The sequence below is a fragment of the Cornus florida genome, unplaced genomic scaffold (genome assembly GCF_030987335.1).
Source record: "Cornus florida cultivar Cherokee Brave unplaced genomic scaffold, ASM3098733v1 CherokeeBrave_3.0.0_Hap2_Chr06, whole genome shotgun sequence".
Classification (NCBI taxonomy): Eukaryota; Viridiplantae; Streptophyta; class Magnoliopsida; order Cornales; family Cornaceae; genus Cornus; species Cornus florida.
This window is the reverse complement of record NW_026775576.1, coordinates 76,344,573-76,370,609: the sequence shown is the minus strand read 5'-3', so window position 1 is coordinate 76,370,609 and position 26,037 is coordinate 76,344,573. Positions and strand designations below refer to the sequence as shown.

Below are 26,037 nucleotides of genomic sequence, written 5' to 3'. Positions count from 1 at the left end.
TTACAAGGTTTGGCACCAAACGCACGCTCCATATAGTGTATAAACATCTCATGGACTTCCATATTTATCCGTAGATATGCTCCTGCAACAATAGTTGGAAGTTTTCCAACGTCACTACCATGCCATTACTTAATACATCTATGCCTCAGATAATATTTTCCAACATCACTACCACGCCATTACCAATATATCTATAATTATTGACAATATTAACCACTAACAATGCATCCCATTTGACTTCCATATTTATCCGTAGATATGCTCCTGCAACAATAGTTGGAAGTTTTCCAACGTCACTACCATGCCATTACTTAATACATCTATGCCTCAGATAATATTTTCCAACATCACTACCACGCCATTACCAATATATCTATAATTATTGACAATATTAACCACTAACAATGCATCGCATTCAAAGGTAACCTTTTGAAACTAATGGACCACTACAAAGAGCAAAGCTTGTCAAAAAGCCAAAACCTCTATTACAGAGATAAAGTTACAAATAACTACAACTAGATTCTAAATTTGATAATAACAAAAAAGGAAAAAAGAAAAGAAAAGAAAAGATAATTTGAAATTTAGTCCAACCATAATAATATGATCCAAATACGCTATAACTAAACATAACTATAGACTACTCATTAATTCAAATGCATCAAAATCCCTGGTTTCTTTAAATCATCAAGTAGGACGCAGAAGATTTTAAACTTTCTTTGATCATGCATCATTAAATCGACTGCTCTCAAGAGTTGTGTTTGATCCAAGCATTGAACCTTGTAATACCTTCCCGGTAGTCACCTTTTAGGGTTTACCTCCTTGTAAACATCATCATAATTTAGACATCCTCCCACAATGGCCTCTTATACCCTTGCACCAACCCAATAAATTACAAAATATAGATCATCAGTTTTAACATGATTGGATTAAAAATCTTGAGATATAAAACACTCCAATATCAAATTCATAAAACGATTAAAACTATGAGACTATTACATATCCAAGTCAATATTATGTAGTTTAAATAGGCCACGAAAAATTAAATTGAGGAACAGCTACCAAACATTCGTTGGGGTGCAGTGCACAACAAATACTGAAAACATAAACATTTATTTCTATTTTAATTTTTCTAACTACAACTTTCAATATTATCACTTGATTTTAATGATAGGAGGAAAAAATCATAATGCTAAAAAACCATGGAACTAATAAATAATCAAAGTTTAGAATTTAGAAAAGATGTTCTTTTTCGTTTTTCTTTCAAAAGTAAAAATAAAAGAAAAGAAAAAACCATCAGTGAGATTGAATTACAATGAACTACATGTTGAACAGATTCGTTTTGTAAGTTATATCAAACAATCATCAAATCCAATGAAATAATTAAAAATGAGTTAGAATTATACAAGCTAAAAATACTAATAGTTCTAATTAAATAATTGGCTTAAAAATCATAAAACCAAAAGATAGTTAATAACAAAAAGCTATAGAATATTAAAAATTAGTTTCTTATGTTCAAACTCATATTATCTCTAATTTGTAACATCTCATAAACTTGAGCTGCACTTATAGAAAATTTTATAAAGAAAAGGTTATGTAGTTGTGGTATCAGAAGAACAAGGTTGAAAGAGATTACCACTGAAGGCGTATGTTTATATCTACAGCACAATGTAATCACATCATTACAAACAAGTGTTCTTAGGAACTAATTAACCAAAGTGGATCGTTGTAAGGCAAATTAAATAAATGGATATGGGTTTTGCATATACTTGTTTAGCCAACGAGTCGGTAATTTATATTCCTAGAATATAATCATCAAAAAGGTAAAAATAAATTTGGGAAGGCAATTGGCATCATAAACATGACAACAAAGAAAAGTATTTTACGTCTTATATTGAAATGGAATATTACAAAGAAATCTTCACAACTTCATAAAATAAAGTACCTTGATGGTTTTACTATTCCACTATATCTTGATATTTCTCTTTTTAGATGGGACAAGCTTTTATCAATCCAAGATAGTTCTATTATCCATTGGTCAAAACAGAGAAACAAAATCAATAAGTAATCTTGTGCCAACAATAATATATATATATATATATATATATATACTTCACATTCAAAATAAACATTAAAAATATACCCATATAAGTCTACTTGATATGCAACAGGTGGTAGAGTCTGCTATTAAACAAGCCTACTAGATATACTGCCCATTCATTCTGCATTGTTGTTTCATACTCTAATAATTATAGGAAAATTATGTCATCGTTAAATTTATATAGAGTGAAGCATCAACCAGTTTATATTGGTTAATCATCTTTTTGAATGATCTGACATAATCACAACTTAATAAAACTAATCATGGCCATACTTGGTAACATAAGTGATGCTGATGATGATTAAAACTTACTATATTCTTCAAAAATAGCATTTACCAACCAACAACCAGCAATGTCAAACATGAAGTATACCATTAATTATTAGAATACTAGTGCTTCAAGACCAAAAAACAAGAATGGCTAATTCTTATGCTTAGATTTTATCATGAAAAAAATTGGGGATGCTAATTGCTTGCTTTCTAAAATAGTTTCAAATTCCTATAATTGGTAAATTATGTAATTCAGCCCTAAAAATTATTTCTAATACTCATCTCTTCCTGAATGATGCAATGAAATATTTCATAGTTCACTTAATTGCCATTAAAAGACAAGAGATATTTCCCAATTCACTTTCTTAAAAACATATACAAAGTAACAAAAATTTTTCAACTAAAGTGTACCTATTTGGAATCTCCTTGAACATCGGCAAGGGCTGAATATCGATCCTCCATCATAGGACCCCTTTTTCCTCTTTTTCAATAAAGAGAATACCCATCCCCTTCAACCTACAAAGTGAATGAACAATTCAAATAGGAACATAAGGAAACCTTTTTTCTTAAAACAGGAAAAATCTACAACAGATCCAAAATCAAATTTTGCATATTTGATATTTTTTTCTGGGCACATATATGATCATACAGAGCAAAATATTAAAAAATATATATTCTATTGCAGTCAAATAGAGAAAGAGAGAAGCAATAATCGATGGGAATTTGTGAGATTATTGGATCACGAACCTGTCCATTTCCTAGAAACCCAACACCACCATCGCTAGCTACACGAGAAACCCGGTTGAGTCGAAATATTCCAGCCAAAGAACAGACTAGACACAACAATCTCAACACCATCAACGGGATAGATAACAAATCGATGCCTCATCCGATTTTTCTGAAGAAATAATTTGTGAAAAATAAAATAAATCAAATGAACTGATTGGGGAATTCCAATTTAAAGTAAAATCAGATAAATTGAAAAGCTAAGAAACATTAAAAAAAAAAAAAAAAGAAAAAAAAAAAGCATACAATATGAACTTGTCGTTGTTGGTGTATAGATCTCGGAACCTCCAAAGCTTTGACAATCCGGTGGAACTGATCTTCTTGTATGACTTCGGTGAGCCCTCACTTCCTCGTCCTTTAGGTTTTGTCTCTCGCTCTCTAGCCGAGCCCTCCTTAGTAAAATATAGAGAGAGGTCTTTTCTATCATATATCAATAGGATCTCAACAGAGGTTAAAGAATATAACCCTAAATCACATACTTGGTTTTGCTCTTTTTGTTTCTAATACAGAACCCTAAATCGGAACTTAGTGGTGAACAATGGTGTGATTTTTGAGTTACAGAGGTTTGATTTGTTTGAAGAGAGAAAAATGGAATTTTGAAGATAGAAAGTGGAATTTGAATGAATGGGCGTGCCTTCTAAATTTCAAAAGGGACCGTCAAATTAGGGGGGGAGAGTTTTAGGTATTGTATCGTATATAAACCAAACCAAATATTATACCTTTAGTATTTAAACCAAATACTATATTTAACCTGTGGCTTTTACCCAAGTGAATTACTGCACCGATTGCAACCGATTTACTGTTGCGCCGAAGACGATTTTGATCCTTTCTTTTATTACTGGTATTTGGTCGACACAGGTCATATTAATATTCGTTGGCTAGTTGTTATATTGCTTGATTTTTGAACTATTTTGCCCTAACAACCTCGCCAGTGGTGATTATCGTGATTGGTGTCGCAACATAATTTCATGGTTTTGCATCTAGTTTAACAGTTAAAAGTTTATCTTCTATAGGATATGAATCATCCACAAGTTTATTTCTCCAAACTTCCTAGGGTTAGGTGTTGTGGTATCTTATCTATTTCCCTGGAAGGTGAGGGTTAAGTCTCCCAAATGGACTAAATGGGTGTGAGTGGAACGTGTGTGAACTTTTAGGGGTTAATTACCTCCATTAACCCATATTTCAAACTTCTTTGTTTCCCCAATGGCACCCAAAAGAATCCACTTCACGGCTGCCAGCCTCTTAAGCTAACCTCTGCTTAGGTGAGCCTATGCTAGTTGTTAGATTTGGATGGGGGTTAAAATGTGTATAAATGTGTGAGTTTGTAGCATTACTCTATAACTTGAGCTTTTGGATAAATGAATAAGTGTCCATCCGTTACCGTTGGTATCAGAGCCAGACCCAGTCTTTAATCCGGTGTCATGTCAAGCACCCGGCCCGGAGGGTGTCCGGGTCTATCCCCAGGGTGGTTTGATCGCAACGAGGGCGTTGCGCAGGTTTGGGTGGGGGAGAATGTTACAAGCGGAATTTGTCACGCATCGGATTTGAATGGGGGTTGAAGTGTGTATTAATGGGTGGGTATGCAGCACTACCCAATAGTTTGAGCTTTTAGATAAATGGGCACGCGCTTACCCATTACAGTACACTACATAACAAAATAAGAAAGAGAAGTTGTACCATTTTCTTAATAAAAAGAAAAAGAAATGCAGAAAATGTTGACATTGTATTATATATTTTTTTTTGGGTGAAATCTTGTTAAGCTAGTTTTAATTGTTTTGCCTATAAAAAAAATACAGAGAAAGCATGGTGTCATCTTAATGAACAGTGACAATAGGAGAAGCTACTCAAACAAGACAAGCCTGCAGTTTGGTACAAAATGCAACCAAATATTTGTCATCTACATACACAAAACAAGGTTTGGTACAAAATGCAACCAAATTGCCACCATAATGCGGAATCTCATAATCGCATTTTCCATCAATGGACCTACTCAAGAATGATATGGAATGGTGTTTAAAACAAGTGTGGGTTTTATACAAACCCTAATTAATGGAAAGATTTCCTTATTTGGTCATCTTCAAATTGGAAACAAAAACTGAAATTGAGCCTGAAGTTCACATTAGCGGCCTCGTGATAGAATGTTTGGAAACAAGTCTCGCCCTTGACTCGGTGCGCCTCCGAATGTTCTCCATCAGTCTGAGTAAATGTTTCCATGCTGAGATGATTGCCAATGAGTGAATCTCCCAAACTCATTCTTCGAACCTGCTCACAATAACCCCTTCTTCACCTTCACACGACTTATAAAACATTAAAACCTCCATGAATGATATAGTGGACCTATGGATGTGTTTGTAAGTCAAGTCATGGGCTGCCCATTTATGACTGATTGGGTTGTACTTTGGGTGTATGCCTTGTTTGGCCTGGGTATACCCTTTGATTTTATGTAATTATTTTTTCTTTATTTATATATTCTCAACCTTTTTTTTCAGAAAATTATATATATTCTCAACTTGATTACCCAAAAAATATAGTTCAGCAAGAACCAAACTCATCCTGCAAGCATTGATTGGTTTAAGTGTAAACCAACCAATCTTTGTACTTTGTATGGGTATGGTAAGTTCAGTAAGCACAAACTCACAGTATGTAATTTACAGATGGATAACAAAAACAGAAGAATAGATAGTTTCACTTTAGTAATAAGGGGCAATATTGGAATAAATTTAAATTTAAATTTATTTGAAAATAGAAATATAATTTTTTTGTCTTAATAATTTTTTTATAGGATTTAGTTTTTTTATATGATTTAGTTAAGTTTGGGGTACAAGGTAAGAGTAAGGTTTATGCGGATTCTGATCCAAATGATATATTCCGTGGTAGTGATCTACCTCGTTCTGACGGATGTGAACAAAAACTTTAATATTGACCGATATTACCATTCACACCAAGTATTTAACAAACATGACTGCTTCCACATTTTTATAGTATGACACAAGTAGTATACGTGACAAGAATGGCTTAAATCTATGGTTGATTTGTCAATATTAATTAAATTAAGACTTAGTAGGATGCTAACTTCTAGTTCTAGACTCACTCTACTTGGTTGTTTACAAATAAAACCTCCATTCCTTATATAGGAAATCTTCCTAACACGTATGATGGATTAAAATCAATGGCTTCAAATTACTATATAGAATTCTCTCACAATTTTACTAATTTTTTATTTTTTAAAATATTTTCTAATCTACAAATACTTACAAACTCTTTAACATTCTAGAATTCTTTGCAACTGTACAACACTCTACATATATAATTGTGCAACACTTTAGAACTCAACTCTGAGTATATACCATATAAAATCTTGTTGAGCGCTCATGTGTCACTTGCGGTGTAACTTTCCTACGGGCTTGAAAAGAATCATGCTAAACACTGTGTCACCTACACGACGCAACTTCCTCCTTGCATTTTAACATTAACAGGTGACTAAAAGCCACTTGGCATTGAAGGCTGAAAGTGTATATCATTCCAAAGGACTACAACACTTGGAGAAAGGATTGTGCAAAATCAGTCCATGTTTTTTTTTTTTCGGATGAAAGACAAAATGGTTTTTTTTTTTTTTTTTTTTTTTTTTTTTTTTTTTTTAACTGGGACTTCCAACGGAAATTATAAATTAACTCATATATATATATATTTTCGGAAGGTAAAGTGTTTTATACATAGCTGTGCAAATATACAGAAGGCCAAAGCCCCAAAATACAGCCCAAGCAACAATTGGCCTAAGCCCATTCACTAAGATAAAGCTTACATACAATTAACAACTTAACTCATATTTCCAGAATAGCATTTATATTAGGAGTGACTACTTCTCACCGGTTGTTCGTACATGTACTTCATAATTAAATTTTAAGATGCAATTTCAATCCTTTTTTTTTTTTTTCTAATTTAAAATTAAACATAAAGAGATAATTAATAGACAATCGTGATTAAGTAACAAAATAATCTTCTGCCAAACCGAGATGAATAAGCAAGAAGAAATTAGTAATCTTTTCAAAAGAAGTCACATCAAATGACGGGCAATGAAGTTGCATTATTAACACACGAAACCGTTTTCAACTACTAGAATGATGACAGTAGAAGGGCTGCATAGAAACAATTTTGCGGGAATGGAAGAAATTTGTCTTTAGTATCTAAAAGTATTTAATTATTCAGTTGTTAAGTCGTCACATTAATAATTTAATTAATTAATTTAAAATAAATATTTAAAAATTACAATTGAAAATAATTTAAAGATTTGTGTAAAACTCTGCAAATTTGGATATAAATATTTTTTTAAAAAAAATATCCAAATAACCTTTGAGTTATTTGATGTATTGAAATCTTAAAATACTTTCTTAATTCAGAAAAATTTGTAAAATCTTTCAAATCTTCAATTATAGCAAATAAAGATTGATGATAATCAGGGAAATTGAAAGAGGAAACCTAACGAAATGACGTTTTTAATCAAACCATATCGTATTAATTTTAGTTAATTAAATTATTGATAGGACGCCTTAACAGTTGTATGATTAAATAGTTTTAGATATTTGAAGACAAATTTTCTTGGAGATGATTCATTTTCCAGTTTTGGCCCTGGTAAATGGAAATCATTGAAATTTGCATTAAAACTTTCAATAATGCGTCACATATGCTGAAGTCCCAATAACCACAAATTAGTTCCCTAAACTCTCCACATACATGCAAGACATATATGCCTAGAGTATAAGAAATTCGTGTGTCGTAAAGCACTGACACCATATTTAGATTTATATCCAACTAAACGGACATTCTCTATCAAATGGAATCTGATCGTGCCGCAACAAATAGAGATCCGTTACCATATAGTATCAACATATTCAACATTTTCTGCATTCAACAGTAACCGGCGTTGTCAAATCCCCCACTAGATGGCCAACTATTGGAAAGGTTTAAAAGGGAAGGAGAGAGAGGTTTCACGGCCGCAGGAGTCGAACGTTTGTAGAGGCTCTTTACTGTAACACACTAGCATACCTTGAACTTTTCGTTTAATGCAGTTTTTATAGTGTAACACAAATGTATTTAATTCTATTCATACTTCGTCGTATATCGACGTATCGATCGACATGCGACTCTATTTCAAATTCGATACGTGATTTGTATTGATCAGTTTATATTGATTTTGTCCGAATTTGTTACACTGCGATGGCAATCGATACCGCGACCAATACTACGAATCATGATCCTGTTGATCCGTTATAAGATCTACAATATTAGCCGTTATAGGATCTACAATATTAGCCGGTTATTACATCGATGACCTAATGTTAGTGTCATACCCTTTCAATTTCTTTTCACTTTTTAAATTGTCACGTGACTCCAATTTTGCCTGTCCAAGGAGAATACTTTGGGCTTACCGAAATGTCAACCATGCCATGACAACTTCTACCGCCTCTCCTTAATAAAACAGATGATATTGGATACGAAGTTACCCAAACTTCCTTAATTAGCATACCTAAACAACTGCAGTATGTCACTGTCAATTTTTTTTTTTTTCGTTTGATATTGTTGGATATATATACATATTTAACTTGGTCTTTATTTGTGTCCCAAACGATTCTCATGTATACGTATTCACTCGATTAGTCATATTTGATAATTAAAAAAAAAAAAATCATTACTGTACTTCGTTGCATCAGAACTGGTTAGTTTGAGGATTCAAGAACATTACTTTAAAAATGTCCCAACCATTTATTTTCAAATTGCTCTATATAAAAATAAAAAAATAAAAGAAAATCAATACGTTATAGTTTTGAAGTAATTAATTGCATTATCATAATATTGAAAGTTGAAAGTATACCTGTTAACCAAATTGAATCGATATTTAAAAATTATAATTAAAGAAAATCACCAGTTGAATTGAGTTTCTTTGAATTTTAAAACATATATTCAATTCTCCTTGTCAGTGACGGAGCCACGTTGGGACCAGTGGAGATAGGTTATAACGTTGGGACCCGTGGGGACAATTGCCTTGCCCCCCCCTAAAATTTTCATTTATTTAAATTTTTTTACTTCTAAGTTTTGATAATTCTAAAATTTCCCCTATTGAAATTTTAAAATATTTATTAAAAACTTGTAAATGTCAAAAGATTCCTTATTTTTAAAATCACTTGCTCAATAAGATTTTTAAAATTCAGTAAAGACTCATGTCCAAGAATTAAATTTCAGGAAAAACTCCTCATTTGCTATTAATTTTTCTGCTATTTATATTTTCTATACATAAATTTTGATAATTATAAAGGTAGAACTCTTAAAAGAATTCGTAAAAGACCGTAAAAAAAACTTCTAATATTTAAAACTATCCCCCTCTAGGTCCCACAAAACTTTTAAGAATCAAAATTAAAAAGACAAAGCTTATGTAATTTTTCATTTTGGTTCAATTTTTCTTATCATGGTTATTGGTGCCTCAAATTCCTGGCTCCGGCTCCTTGTATGCTTCTTAAAATTATTGAACGTCATATCAAACATACTGCCCTCCTCACATATGATGAGAAATTGAACAAAGTCTCTCTCTGCTAGAAACCATGAAACCTCCTTGGAAACCTCCCCGCATCCCTTCCCTGAAGCTCTCAAGGAGTAACCCCATCCCAAACCACCTGAAACCACATTTCTTTCCATCAAGTAACCATATCCACGATCCAAGCACAACAAATTCTCACATTTATCCACCTGTACAACCCTCCATTAATGTTCATTTAGCGTCCCCCGAAGGGAACAACACATTTAATACTACAAGTACATCTATTCCCAGCCCCAGCCCACCAAAAGCTCACCATGATCAACTACAAATTGAAGTCTTCGATTCTCCTATTCCACCATCCTTCAAGGGGAAGTCACCAGCTCATTTCCCTCAAGCCACATTAAAGCCACTCAGGCCAACATTTATCACCAAAAAAGATTCCCACCCAGCTGCATCTTCCTTACTCATAGCCTCTGTCAAACCACAGCAGCATTGGAAAGCTACTTTTAAGCCCTCCACCTTAACCCAAAAGCAGGCCACTACTTACTCAACCACACACAAATAGCAACCCAAAAATTTTAATCCAAGATTGTACGACTCTCCAGAGCATCAGATTGACAGGTTGAATGAGAAGCTGGAATGGACTAATGAGAACTTGGGCAATGCCTTGGAGATGATCAAGGAAAGGAATAATACCATCTCTCGGCTACGGAAGGAGCTTACTTTGTGTAAAAATGATCCACCACTGCCCTCCTCCCCTACCACTACGAGTACAATCTCCCCTCCAATCATCCCCACCAGCGCTCCTCCGGCACCATCACCCTCCGCTGCCTCCAAACCAGATCTAAATTCAAATTCAAATGACACATTAACCACTGCTCTGAACCTACCAACTCCACCTGTAGCAAAACCACCTAATTCAAGCAATATTCCAGAATGCCTTTCCCCAACCCCACATCCCATACAGCCTCTACAACCCACTTTTAACTACCAAACAAACTCCCCTACTATAGCTAATCCAATTGCTCTCTCTACCCTTGATCAGCACATCACCAAAACCAAAGGTCCTTCTCCTCCAACAACCCTTAACCAACAGATAAAGAAGTGGACTGAGGTAGTTCAGCAATGTCAGGGGAAAATGCACTTTGAATTTATGGAATCTTCATTTCTCAACCTCTCCCTCATTGATCCTCCACCAGAAGTGGCTCTTGAATGTGTAAAATTCTGGGAATCGAACCACTTGGTTGGAATTTCTACCCATAAAAGACTACCATTCAAAGTGGTTAGTAGTGCAACAGCCAAAATTTGGAAACCTCTTGGCCTCACACATACAATCTTGGGAGACGAGGGTTCTTTCCTATTCAGATTCAACTCTATTGAGGAGATTGACAAAGTGCTGTCAATGGGCCCTTGGTCCATAGCAGGTCACCCCTTTTCACTGATGAAATGGGACCAACACATCACCTCCAACATTACAAATCTAGCCCTTACACCCACATGGGTTAAGTTCTACAACGTTCCTCAGAAGTATTGGACAGCAATAGGTCTTAGTTACATTGCTAGCACAGTGGGAATACCTCTTTATGCAGACCAAGCAACAGAAGCTAGATCAAGACTCAGGTATGCAAGAATTTGTGTAAATATGGACCTGTCAAAGCCTTTGCTCTCTGCAACCCAAGTAATGTTGGATGGTTACCCTATGGACATTGGTATTGAGTACCAGTGGCTCCCAAAGATTTGTAACCTTTGCAATAAGCTCAATCACACTGAACCATCATGTCCATTAAACTACAACAACAACCGGGGCGCACAACTGTAGAACCATACCAACCAAGCATAGCTGAAGAACCACATTGGATTATCCAAAGAAGCTTCAAGCCCCATCTTGAAGGACAATTCTCCAGCTCAGAACCCACTTAACAATGAATGGATCACAATTAGGAGGAGGAATGGAAGAAAGCCCAAGAGCACTGGAAAGCAGCATGCATCCTGCCCTACACTTGGTAATACATTGTCACCTTTATCTCAATCCCACCACAACTTAATTACCTCACCTTCCACTCCAAACTCTCCCCCAATCAACCTTACTCAAATATCCATCTCCTCTTCCACATCACATGATATACAATCATCCAACCCTTTAATTCACAATACATCTCCCTTATGCAGTAAGAAGCTCACATTCACAGACTCCCCATCTCCCACTATACCATCCTAGGTATGCTCATCCCCTCTCACTCAACTAGCCTCCCCCTCCTCACTTCCACAAAGCAAAAGGAAGAACAAGATCAGTTGTGAATTTGGCAAACAGCAAGTCACCACTCCTCCCCCAATCACTATCACTCCAATCATCGCTCCCTACCACTGCTCCACTATTACTGATCTTGCAACAATGGAATCTCCCTCAAGAAGACCAAACACCATGATGACTGCCAAAAGCTTAAAGAAGGCTGCTCGAGGAAGCATGAGCCACAGCCCAGTGTTGATATCTTCAGACCCTACAAAGGGTCACAGGTATCTTAGAGGTTCTCTTACCTCTCTGTTTAAATGATATCCTTCATTTCATGGAACATTAGAGGACTAAACTAGTCCTCTAAACAAACAGAGGTAAAGAAACTTATCTCTGAAAATAGATTGGATTTAATATCCATTGTTGAGACAAAGGTGTCTCTTGAGAATGTGGATACTATACACCACCATATAGCTCTTAATTGGCTCATTACACACAATTACAATTTCTCTCATTTGGGTAGAATTTGGATACTGTGGAACCCTCCACAATTGGTCTCAACATCATTGACATAAGCAAGCAAGCAATCCACTGCACTATTTCAGTTTTGGGTGGGAACACCTCATTCTTCTGTTCCTTTGTGTATGCTTCAAATCTGGTAGTCGAAAGATCACATCTTTGGAATGATATCATCAACCATGCAACCCTCTTCTCCCACATGCCATGGATTCTCATGGGAGATTTTAATGCCATCACATGCACTAATGATAGGTTTGGTGGAACAACAAAGTGGAGTCCTCATATGTCTGATCTTAGGGATTGTATGCATCAGGCTGAGCTTGATGACCTAAGATTCAATGGTATCCTTTACACTTGGTGCAACCAAAGCCTAGGTGATGCTTGCATTGCTAGGAAACTTGATAGAGCCCTAGTAAACTACAAATGGAACATTTCCTTTCCCAATTCAGAATGTAAATTTCTTACCCTAGGAATTTCAGACCACAGTCCCATCCTTCTTACCATGAACCTCATTATCCAAAGGAAATGCATCCTTTTTAGGTTCTTCAACACTTGGAGCAACCATCCTCTTTTTCTCTCCTCAGTCAGTGAAGTTTGGAACTCCTACATCAAGGGGACCTCCATGTTCCAGGTGGTCCAGAAACTCAAGTTGCTAAAACATTCCCTTAGATCCAATTGCAAAAGTGCCTTCTCTGAGGTTGACTCAAGACTTAATGCTGTTAAGATGGAATTGGAATCATGCCAGGTTGACCTTGACAAGGCTCCTAATGATATCTCTCTAAGATTGATGGAAAAAGCTCTCATCAAAGAGTACCTAAGGCTAGATAACTCTCAAGAAGATATGCTGAGACAGAAATCCAGAATGATTTGGCTTAGATTAGGAGACTGTAACTCTTCCTACTTCCATAAATCAATAATTTCAAGGTACAACAGGAACAAGATTGTGAGTCTCATCAATGCAGCTGGACAACACATTGATGATCCAGAAGCTATCAAGTTAGAAGCCATCTCACACTTTCAGAATCTGTTAGGCTGCTCTAACCCATCCTTTTATGATATCTCTAACCTCTCCCCATTCATCACCAAATCAGTCCCAATCCACCTCCATGGCATAATTGACTCTCCTCCCTCATTCTAAGAAATTCAAAGTTGTTTTATATCCCTAAACAAAGACAAGGCTCCAGGTCCTGATGGCTACAATGCATTTTTCTTCCATAAAGCTTGGCTCATTGTGGGGAAATCTATCATTAAAGCCATTTCAGAATTTTTTTGGAATAGGAAGCTTCTTAAACCCATCAAATCATCTAATTTTGGTATGCAGATCACCTCCTTTGATACCTCTGATAGCACAAGACTTTTCAGTTCTGAAATCACTAACATGACTTTTGTTATTGAATTAAATGCCCATGGATAATTTTTTTAATCCATATACCAATTTGTAAATGGCTATAGAAAATGGGTTAATCCATATACAAACCCAATTTTTTGCTCCATATACCAAATGCTTCAATCTGTTTGTAAAAAAATTGATTTCCCTACCCCCCTCCTCCCTCATCTACCCATTTCATTCTCCCTCTCCACCCCGTTCCTCCTTTGATAATTAACATATTAAATTAAATTTCTTAGTTCCCTTTCTCCCTCTCCACCCCATTCCCTTTCTTAATTCATCTATAATTTTCACAATTTTGTGTATCTCCATTGTTTTTATAAATTGGTACTGTGGTGCTTACAATTGATTAATAATATTGTTAGGAAACTAAAACTACATAATTTAGAGCCTACCACCTCTTTTTCTTTTTTTTTTCTTTTTTTTTTTTCCATTTATCCATTCATTTTCAAAGACTGAATAGCGTCTCAAAAACAACACTTTATTCTGAATAAAAATTTACCACAGGTTTTATGGACCAGTGTTAGATGGAGGTCAAGTTCTCCAATCAACACCCTTAGGAAAATCTGTCTTTTAGCGGTGGTGTATCACACATGGGAAGAAAGAAACAATTGAATTTTCAAAGGGAATCCATCTACGCAGAGTAGGGTTCTAGCTAAAGTGTGTAATTCAATTACTTCCCTTCTTCGTTTGGGTTGCCTAAAAGAATGCACAACTTCTAGATCGATTCTGAGCAGTTGGAATCTCTCCCTGTAACGACCCACTCCACCACATGGTATGATATTGTCCGCTTTGGGCCTGAGCCCGCACGGTTTTGCTCTTGGGTTTTATCCCAAAAGGCCTCATACCAATTGGAGATGTTGCACTTACATATAAGCACTTCACCTTTCCTCTACCCAAGCGATGTGGGATTTGTGCACCCGTAGCTCGCCAGTGTGGTAACCTGACAGTGTCTCTTGCACCCGCCCACGGCACACCCGCCCACAAGGTCATCACAATCCACCCCCCTTGGAGGCCCGACGTCCCCGTCGGCACACTTCCGGCTGGGTCAGGCTCTGATACCATTTGTAACGATCCACTCCACCACATGGTATGATATTGTCCGCTTTGGGCCTGAGTCCGCACGGTTTTGCTCTTGGGCTTCACCCCAAAAGGCCTCATACCAATTGGAGATGACACACTTACATATAAGCACTTCACCTTTCCTCTACCCAGGCGATGTGGGACTGTGCACCCGTAACTCGCCAGTGTGGTAGCTTGACAGTATCTCTCGCACCCGCCCATGGCACACCCGCCTACAGGGTCATCACAATCCACCCCCCTTGGAGGCCCGACGTCCCCGTCGGCACACTTCCGGCTGGGTCAGGCTCTGATACCATTTGTAACGACCCACTCCACCACATGGTATGATATTGTCCGCTTTGGGCCTGAGCCCGTACGGTTTTGCTCTTGGGCTTCACCCCAAAAGGCCTCATACCAATTGGAGGTGACACACTTACATATAAGTACTTCACCTTTCCTCTACCCAGGCGATGTGGGATTGTGCACCCGTAGCTCGCCAGTGTGGTAGCTTGACAGTGTCTCTCGCACCCAGGCGATGTGGGTTGACTGGGCGTATGGAGCTGATGGTGGTATGAGATTTCGAGGTAGGCTATGTGTTCCAGACTTAGCAGATCTCAAGAGAGAGATTTTAGAGGAGGCACATCATTCTAGGTACACAGTGCACCCAGGTGGCACTAAGATGTATTATGATCTTAAGAGGCAGTTCTGGTGGGAAGGCATGAAACGTGATGTGGCAGAGTTTGTATCTAGATGTCTCACTTGTTAGCGAGTGAAGGCTGAGCACCAGAGACCAGCAGGACTATTACAGCCTTTGCCTGTGCCTGAGTGGAAATGGGAGCATGTGACGATGGATTTTGTTGTGGGGTTACCGAGGTCGATACATAACCATGAGATAGTGTGGGTGATAGTGGACCGATTGACTAAATCAGCTCATTTTCTACCCATTCGAGCTACTGATACTGTAAAGGAATTGTGTAAGATCTACATTAGAGACATAGTTAAGCTTCATGGAGTGCCGGTGTCTATTGTCTCAGATCGTGATCCTCGTTTTTCATCTCGATTTTGGAGTAGTTTCCAAGCAGCTTTTGGTATTCCTTTGAGTTTGAGTACTGCTTTTCATCCTCAGACCGATGGCCAGTCCGAGAGGGTCATTCAGGTGTTGGAGGATATGCTTCGTGCTTGTGTGCTAGATTTTCGGGGCAGTTGGGAGGATCACATTCCATTGGTTGAGTTCGCTTATAATAATAGCTATTAGGCTAGTATCTGCATGGCACCATATGAGCCACTTTATGGTAGACCTTGTTGTTCACCTGTATGTTGGGCTGAGGTTGGTGATGGTAGTTTTTGGGGCCAGAGTTGGTGCAAGAGACTACGGAGAAGGTTGCCATCATTCGAGATCGACTTCGCACAGCTCAGAGTCGACAGAAGAGCTATGCAGATCGACGCCGTCATGCTTTGGAGTTTAGTATGGGTGACTTGGTGTTCTTGAAAGTATCACCAATAAAGGGGGTTACGAGATTTGGCAGGAAGAAAGGGAAGTTAGCTCCTCGATTCATTGGACCTTTTGAGATCACAGAGAGGATTGGGGAGGTGGCGTATAGATTAGCTTTACCACCCAGACTATCTACTGTTCATGATGTTTTCCATGTCTCCATGTTGAGGAGGTGCTTGAGGGATGAAACTCAGGCCATTGACTGCACAGAGGTCCAGATTCGTCCTAATGCAACCTATGTTGAGATGCCTGTTCGCATTGTTGACAGTATGGTGAAACAGTTGAGGCGGGCAGAGATACCTTTGGTGAAGGTGCAGTGGAATCATCAGGACGAGAGAGAGGCTACTTGGGAGCTAGAGTCAGAAATGAAGGAAAAGTACCCACAACTCTTCGAATAAGGTATGCAAATTTCGAGGACGAAATTTCTTTTTAGGTGGGTAGATGTAAAACCCTTAAATTTCGTATATTATATTTTATTATTTATTATTTATTATTTGAATGTTAAATTAAAGATATTAAAGTTTTTAAAATTTAAATTTCAAAAAGGAATCCTAAACTATCTCAACCACAGTTATAATTATCTTTTATAACTCATGCCGTATCAGTTCTATAGAGATATTATTTGTAAAACAAAAAAAAAAAAAAAAAAAAAAAAAAAGAAAAAAAAGAAGAGAGAAGCGTGAGATATTGAGAGTGATATTTAAAGTTGACGTCTGTGGTAGCCAGAAGGTAGACGGTGACTGAGAAATTGCCTAGAGAAGAAGGAGAAATTATATTTCAATAGTCGAGTCTGAAAAGGAAGGTGAAACGATATTTGAGGCAAGTTAATCTTGCATTGTATTTTTATATATATTTGAAACTTGATTATGATAAATCTTAAAAAAAATCTAATTTGTGTGTTTTAAATAAATTGTAGAAATATTATTCTTAAAGTTAGGATTATACTAGTACAACTGTGCACTTGTTTTTTTAAATTATTAGGTTCCAATAAAAGAAATTATTTGTTCTAAATAATTAAATTAAGTTTGATCATAGAACTCAAAATCAAGGATTTAGTTAGGATGGTTTAGTCTAGGCATGTTATTATTGGTAAGTTGAATTTAAAGTTTTACATAATGCAATGTACAATTTCCATTCAAAGGATTTCAATGATTATTATAGATGGGTTCCTGTTATGATCTATTGGTATATATGTGATATAATATATGTGGCATATATGGTTGAAGAACTAAGGAGATTTGTGGAAGCATATCATGGAATTTAGAGGCGTGAACCTGCTCTGTTAACTTTGTTGGAGTACTGTGAAGGTGCAAATATATATATATATATATATGAATATTTATGTACGTATATATGCATGTCAGACCTCTTATATAAGTAATTTTATTTAGAATGACTCCAGTAACTTCTTGTGGGCCTGCTAGTGGGTTAGATTAGATGTAACTATAGATTTCCATAATTAATTGCTAATAGCTTATTGGGAATCATATTCGGATGATGGTGATGTAGTGGGTTTGTGTAACCACTCGCAGTCAAGGGACAAGTGAATGAGAGAGGAGACCCATATGCGTTTTTAACTGGGTTTCCATGTCACTTTCTAAATCTGTTATTTTGGGTTCACTGTTGTGTCCATAGAGATTCAATATTATTTTTAATTATTTTCTTTTAAGTGATCTTGATTTAATTAAATTAGGAAAGAAAAATAGTGATCATATTTCAAAATTACAGGAAGTTCTATATTACTCTGTGTAAGCATATTGAAATAAATTGTGATGAAATCCTGTTTTTAGATACTGTTTAGATAATTTAACCAAATTAAAATTTGAAAAAAAAAACAATTAATGGAGAGTACGGAAAAATTATTAAAGGTTTGACTCAAAAATGTTACAGGGATTTATATATAATATTAGAGCGTGTCCAGAATTTCTGTACTCCCACTAGTTGGGTCTTTAGGGTTTTGTTTTAAATTAAAAGTGTGTTCGGGAGTATTGCTTATTAATTTAAATTATTAATTAATAATGTCTATCATAATTCACCATAGTTAATAATGATGAGTTTGGATTAGTCGGAGGGTAGTCAGGGACCGACCCTATTATGACTCGTGGGTATGGTCAGGGACCTACCTATTTGGGAGTGCACTACCCTTTTGTTATGGCCATGGGTCTAATGAGCCCTTATTGTGTGGACGTGATCAGGGATCATCTGGGAAGTAGACGTACAATCCAGGCACACGTGTGTTTTTGGTAGTCAGGGACTATACGACTCACACCATTTTATTGGACGGGAGCCCGGGGCTCATGTGAGATATGCCGATTTATTAAAAATAAAATATGGTTATTTATTAAGTTTATAATTAACTGGGTTATACACATTTGAATAATGAACTTATTTGAGTTGCTTATATATACATGAATATAAGGTAAGGTTAATTTGCTGAACGATGATTGTGTTTAGCATTTATTACTGAGCTTGTGAGCTCACCCCATTATCACATTTCAGGTACACGTTGAGTAGGAACGTGATGGGATTACATGATGGTGATGGATTTTGGCTTGTTTGTCGCATTCTTTGGTTTAGTTCAATTTTCGCATTGTAATAAGAATGACGATATTTTTTTTTTGAGAGTTAGTTCATTTTGTCCGGTTATCATGGATTATTTTTGACAAGGTTGTTTGATATTATGGTTGTATCGATTTAATAAATTAGAGGGTGGTTTTCATCCACTTCTTTATTTAATTATTTTTTATTGTAAAGTTGTGGTTGTGTAAGGAAAGTCATGTCAAATCTTAATACGAGATAAGAGTCACCTCTAATTGGTATGAGGCCTTTTGGGGTGAAGCTCAAGAACAAAACCGTGCGAGCTCAGGCCCAAAGCGGACAATATCATACCATATGGTGGAGTGGGTCGTTACACTCCCCCTCTTCTTGCAGACCATCGCCGAGGCCACCAGACTGAGAATGGAGAGAGAATTTCTCTCATTGTAGGGTTTGTTCACCGGAACTGTGTTGATCATCTACTAACGGCTTCAACTGTTATCTGAAGATCTTTTGTTATTGGGTTGGGCTTTAGCTTTGGTTTAGCTTTTCATAGCTAAGGTTGGTTGCCTATAGGCCATGTTTGCTCTCTTTCAGGGCTGTTTTGGCCAAAGCCTCTTTTGCAATCCTTTTTTCATTTATACAATTTGCTTAAAATTTTATAATAAAAAAAAAATGCAGTGAGAGGATTAGGATTCGACTACAATAATGGGGTGGTGGTCGACGTGAATTAACAGCAGCTTTGTGAACAGTTGAAAAAGGTGACGTACCCACTCTCTCTATCCAGACTTGTAAGCCAAACAAAACTGTAGCAGGTCCAACGGTAACCACCACCTGGCATATCTCAGTTGCTAACCTGGCACCGTCCAGCCAATCACATGCCTCCTCCATCTATATCCCACTGGTGGGAGTTGGTGGTCCACGTGACCAGTCCAGCCACGTGTACAATTCTCGAAACTACTTGAGAGGGGCAGGTCACGAGCTCGGTCGCGTGATTAGCTGGTGAGAGAAAAGAAGAGTGATTTGCTTAGTTGGAAGCCACAATGCCCAGTGTTTATTCTGAAACCCAATCAGTAGATGACACGTGGGAAGCCGACGAGATGGGGATCAGCGCAATTGAGCGGTAAACGCGGAGATTGAGTCCATGGTTTTGTGAGTGTTTGGCCGCCAGAAGACGGAATTGTTTGAACCAAACAGACACTTATCCAAAACAAAACCGAGTCCTTTTTGGTAATTTTGAATATTCCTCGTACACGACTTTGGTTTTCCAAATACAAAAGTGAAGAATGGAGGATTCTAGATTCCGCCTATTGCCTTCTCAAAAGGTTTCAACGTCTCAATCTCTATTAGCTATGAAGAGACTTTGTCTATGTAATTCAATTCTCCACTTTTTCCAAAATATCTAAAATTTATTTCGAAGACTAATTCTGCTTTGAATTAAGAATAATTTATAATTATAGAATAAGAACTTTCAATTTTTAATTCTATATTTGATTTTCTTATTCAAATTTTATCTTATAAATTCAATCTATCAATGATGTTTTTCTAGAATTTCAAATTTGTTCCTATGCATCTTCATATTTTTGCTTTTGCAACATATGGTATAAAACTTTGTCTTAAACTAAAATCTCTTTTCAAAGAGCGTGTGAAGTGATGAAAAGAATTGATGTTCAGTTACCAAATGTTATCATAAAGCATTTTTCTTTAATTGATTCGCTACTCGAAAAAAAAAGAAAAAAAAAGAAAAGGGTTCAACGAACCATTAGGATAAACACTCTATGCCTTTTGGGAGACATTTTAAAACATTGCTCCATCATTCCATATCAATTAACGCCGAGAAATATCAATTCAAAGTTTGCTGCTGTCTTCCCACAAAACACGGGCACATTTGGAGTCTCCGAGTCATATAGACCTTTGGGACAAGGGAGACCATAAATCATAAATTTATTTAAATATGTAATCATCTCATGAGATTCAATAATAAATAATTAGATTGATTTGGGTCCTTGAAGTGCCCAAAAGAATCAAGTATGATAATGTCCATTTTCTCTCTTTTGAGAATTCAAAAATAAATAAATAAATAAACATTCTATTACATTTATGTAGGATGACCGCTCAATGTGTTCGGTCTTCTTGACATAATTTTTTTTAATTTTTAATGTCTATTTTCTTTTTCTCAAAAATTAAAGCAAAGACTTATGAACTAAAAAACAATAACTTTTTTTTATTTTTAAAATTTAAGAGAGTCCAATTTGTTGACCTAGTTTTTGTTTCTTTTTGAAAAATTTTAAAATACATAATTGGACCTACCATGTTTGGTCTAAATATATCCGTATATGGATAAGCTCTAATGGGCTCCTCCAATCCGTTTTCTTTTCCTTAAAGTATTTACTATTTATGAAAAGAATAAAAAATAATTGTTTAAATTTTCCTCACCGCCGCGACTTCCAAATTCCTCGTTCTTCGTTTTACACTCCTTTCCTCTGTTCCTCATCCGTAACACCCACCCTATATATACATATCTCTGTCTCTCTTTACTTCCAAATTAAACACACCAAGAACAATATTTACACACACATACACCCTTTGTATCTATCTCCCAGATATGGTGGATTTAGATTTGAAAACCAAGATGGTGCACTCCGATATGCCCAATAAATCGCCCAGACTCTCAGATAAGCTGAGAATTTCGGTACCATCTCCATTTCGAGCCACCGATTTGTCGCCGGCGTCCGATTCGGCGTGCTCGGCTTACGAGCAATACTTTCGTCTTCCAGAGCTCAAGCAGCTATGGAGTTACAAGGAGTTTCCGAATTGGAACGACGAGTCCATTCTCAAACCAGCATTGCAAGCTCTCGAAATCACGTTCCGCTTCGTCCCCACCGTTTTGTCTGATCCGAGACCGTACGCGAACCGGCGAGAGTGGAGTCGGAGGCTCGAGTCTCTCACGACGAGCCAGGTTCATCTTATAGCTCTCCTCTGCGACGACGGCCGGTCAGGAGGAACTGTGCCGATCGTTGATCTCAGCTCGTCGGGAGGCGTTATAGCTCGTGGCGGGAGCTCGGCGGAGGTGTGGAAACTCGACGGAGAGACGACGGTGGTGAGCCGAAGCAGCGAGGCAAGCCTGCTACCACGGCTGGCCACGTGGCAGAAATCGGAAGACATTGCACGAAAAATCCAGTACTCCATCGAGTGCGAGATGATAAGGTGTCCGTACACGCTAGGTTTAGGCGAGCCGAACCTCACCGGCAAGCCGAATCTCGATTACGATCTGATCTGCAAACCATCGGAGCTTCATTCTCTGAAGAAAACTCCATCAGATCACATAAATCTTGATAATCATGAAAATCAAACGCTCTACACAACACATCAGATCATCGAATCGTGGATCTACGTAGCACAACAGCTTCTCGGACGAATCGGAGAGAGAATCGATTGCAGAGACTTCGAAAGAGCTTCAATCGATTGCTTCTTACTCGAAACGATCTGGAAACTTCTTGCTGAGATTGAAGACCTCCATTTGCTGATGGATCCAGACGATTTTCTCCGATTGAAGAACCAGCTCGCGATCAAAGCATCGGCCGAGTCGGAATCGTTCTGCTTCCGATCGCGAGGACTCGTCGAGATCACGAAGCTCTCGAAGAATCTCAGGCACAAAATTCCGTACATATTGAACGTGGAGGTGGATCCGAAAGGAGGTCCGAGAATTCAAGAAGCTGCGATGAAGCTTTACCGCGAAAAGACTGGTTTCGAGAAGATTCACTTGCTTCAGGCATTACAGGCGATTGAATCGGCATTGAAGAAGTTCTACTACTCGTATAAACAATTGCTTGTGATCGTCATGGGGAGTTTGGAGGCCAAAGGTAATCAAGCTTATGTGAGTCTCGATTCGAACGATTCTCTGTCTCAGATCTTTCTGGAACCAACGTATTATCCGAGTCTTGACGCTGCAAAAACGTTCCTGGGAGATTATTGGAGTCACGAATATGGAGAATACAGTACTGAGAGACGAACAAAGACTCAGAAATGAGATATAAATATAAGAAGTGCATTGTGACTCGGAATTGGATATGTGAGTTAACTCGTTGTACTCTCTTGTTGGTGAGTCAAGTCTATGCGAGTTTGTGAAAGGTGAGGATTAATACTCGAAGGTCAGGTTAAGTTCCACACAGAGAATTACGAAGTCATATTAATTTTTGGAGGTTAGATATTCTGTATACTGAATTATTGTATAAGATATTTTTTTGTAAAATTTTCTAAATCATTCTTATAAATTATACTCCGTAGTTAATTCTTTTATCGATGATTGTTTTTGGTCATTCTTTTTTCTTTTTTAAATTTAGGGATGCTAGGTTTTTGACCAACTAAAAATTTGCACAATGAGATTGGAACAACGATAATTCTAAATAAAAAATAAAATAAAATAACTTCATAACATGTAAGCTTCATTTGTTTGGATGTATCTGACGTTTGATTGTGGTAAAATATTATGACGTTTGATTGTTGTAAAATATTTATGAAAGAAAAATATATTAAAATTTTACAAAAATAATTTATTCTATCAATTTTTTATAAATTATTTTATAGACCCCGCCCGAAGGTTTTTACCTTGACTTAGACTTTTGTCAAATACAAAAAAGTGTAAATAAAAAAAATATTTTACCTAAAAAATGAATTATGTCGAAATAAACGGAGCCCTAAGGTATGATTTCTTTTTATGAGATAGTCTCATGTAATTTGTTCACTTTTTCTTAATAAATTCAGTGTAAACTTAATTCAAGGCTTGAATAATTTCTCCTAAAATTCGAATTTAATGTGATAAAAAATACGGCTCTAAGTTTAAGCATCTAATAATCCTAATTGAATATTAATTGCTCAATATGAACTTGATTGAAGAATACCTTACCTTAAATATATCATATGCAAGCATTAGGAGCAAAGCTAACCCTTTCAAAATTTAGGCCTATTAAATAATGGGATTAAAAATTGACCTAAACTTAAATTGAAATGAAATAAATTTGACACATGTTATTTGATATAAGATAAAATTACATGTGAATTTGAATATAATTTTGATTTACGATAACTTATAATGCCCGATTCTTATGAATTTTTCAGCTTCTATTGTAGCCCGATTAATTTGTAATATGCCTTGTTGGTATTATGACTGACAAATACAGGCATTATGAGATCATTAGTTGCATCCAATATGAATAGATTGAGACCATTTAGGCACTGGCTCCATAGTGAGTGCATAATTTTTCAGGTCATGGTTAATAAAGTAACCAAAAATTTATTCTCAATTCTCAAGCATTACTTGCTACTAAATAGCCATTATTTAATAATTTATTATTCGCACCTTAATGTGTCTTTTTGCTATCCACTTGAAAAGAAAATGTCCAATTACCATCTAGAGTGTAATTTTTTTTTATTTTTTATTTAAATACAATTGTGGAGTGAGTGTGCTTTGCCGCTTTGGAAGATAATTATGTCATTTTTTTTAAAAAGAAAAAGCAAAACAAGTGAAATGAATTATACAAAAGTGTAATGTATATATATCACCTTCCACTTACTAAATTGTAATTTTTGGGAAGACTAGAAGAGATTTTGAAAATTCTGAGGATGGCAATTTTATAACTTTTGAAAAACTTATATATATCAAAGTGAAATTGAGTTGGTGCAGGAAAGGAAGTAAATGAATAAGTGGAAGGAAGTAACGCATGAAAGATCGATCTCACCATGAAAGCCTACGACCACGTGTTCCACCACCACCCAAACCAGTTGTGGATTCCACCACCGTCCAACTCCCAAACCAATAGCAGCAGTTGCTGACTCCACCAGCATGTACAACCCACCGGCCGCCCCCACCTCATTCATCCACACTGAAATAGAACATACCAGAAAGTTTCAGAATTCACAATAACGAATTGAGACCCAAGGAATAATAATAATAATCACTAACTGAGTTTAAAGCAATTTTTCAATTTTTCCATGAGTTATTTTTCTTCATTTCATCATCAAGCAAGTAGCAGTACTTATCCTTTTGCGAAAGAATACTTATTTACTCATCAATGGTTGTTTTCGGGAGAGAGAAATAACACTCTTTTTATTTTATTTTATTTTATGTTTATACTGATATTTAAATTAATTTTTAAGTCCCAAATCTGGTATTATAGACTGATACTTGAAGTTGTTTTGTGATAAACATCTTTCAACCATACATTATTGTGAAAAACCAAACCAATGTGAGCAAATAACACCCATATAACTATTTTTTAATTTCGTATTCAATATGAATCTATATAAGCTTGTTAAATGCATTGTATTAGAACTGTAATTTTGTTCTATTTCATTGGTTCAAACACTACCAAAGGCGGATCCAGGGGTGGACGAAGGTGGGCTGAAGCCCACCAAAAAAAAAAAGAAAAAAGACGGATTCAGGGGTGGGCGAAGGTGGGCTTTAGCACACAAAAAAAAAAAAAAAAAAAATTAGTAATGGCAGCTCAGCCTAAATTAGCCCAATTCAAAGTTAACCCACCCCATTCAGAAATGTTGAATCCGCCCTTGACCACCACCAATTGGTCTTCCTAATAATGGGTTTTGATTTTTGTGTACTAAGTTGTGGTGTTTTTTTTTTTTTTTTTTTTTTTTTTTTTCATGTACTAAGTTGTGTTGGGTGATTGTGATTTGTTGCAAAGGCTTGAAGATTATCAACTTGAAACTTAGCTGTTGAAAGCTGTTAATATTAGATCAAACATTTTATTATGATGGTTTTTCCTTTTCTTTACCAGCAACTATTTTAATTTTATTTGTTTAAAGCTTTGAGTGTCATTTATTGAAGGCTGACATGGCATGTTGGCAAGTCAGAACAACGGTAACCAAATCCCCCGTAGCGATTTGAAAAGTCAAAAGTCTCGAAGGACCAACCTTCGAGCACCATAAGCCCTAGTATCGCTCCAGGCTCATTAAGCCTCGAGTAATGAATCCTCGAGCATCCTAAGCCCTGGCATCGCTCTAAGCCTACCAAGTCTCGAAAGATCAAACTTCGAGCACTTAAGCCCTGGCATCGCTCCAAGCCTATTAAGCCTCGAGGAATCAACCCTCAAGCATCCTAAGCCCTGGCATCGCT

General features: G+C 36.5%; 2 protein-coding genes and 1 long non-coding RNA gene across 3 annotated transcripts; 2 read left to right on the top strand and 1 right to left on the bottom strand.

Moving 5' to 3' along the window:
• Nucleotides 1-462: 462 nt before the first annotated feature.
• LOC132312156 (uncharacterized) lies at nucleotides 463-3,827 on the bottom strand. The gene is made up of 4 exons (XR_009483202.1): nucleotides 3,401-3,827; nucleotides 3,116-3,266; nucleotides 2,780-2,884; nucleotides 463-870 (listed from the first exon to the last, which is right to left on the bottom strand). It is a non-coding gene; the product is annotated as an uncharacterized LOC132312156 (long non-coding RNA).
• An 11,901-nt stretch (nucleotides 3,828-15,728) lies between these two features.
• LOC132314377 (uncharacterized) lies at nucleotides 15,729-16,771 on the top strand. The gene is made up of 3 exons (XM_059813251.1): nucleotides 15,729-16,106; nucleotides 16,223-16,352; nucleotides 16,458-16,771. Exons 1-3 carry the CDS (start codon nucleotides 15,729-15,731, stop codon nucleotides 16,769-16,771), a joined length of 822 nt encoding a protein of 273 aa, XP_059669234.1.
• A 4,542-nt stretch (nucleotides 16,772-21,313) lies between these two features.
• On the top strand, nucleotides 21,314-23,211 carry LOC132312155 (nematode resistance protein-like HSPRO2). The gene has a single exon (XM_059810411.1). The coding sequence runs from the start codon at nucleotides 21,514-21,516 to the stop codon at nucleotides 22,936-22,938; it is 1,425 nt and encodes a 474-aa protein (XP_059666394.1). The 5' UTR covers nucleotides 21,314-21,513; the 3' UTR covers nucleotides 22,939-23,211.
• The last annotated feature ends 2,826 nt before the right edge of the window (nucleotides 23,212-26,037 follow it).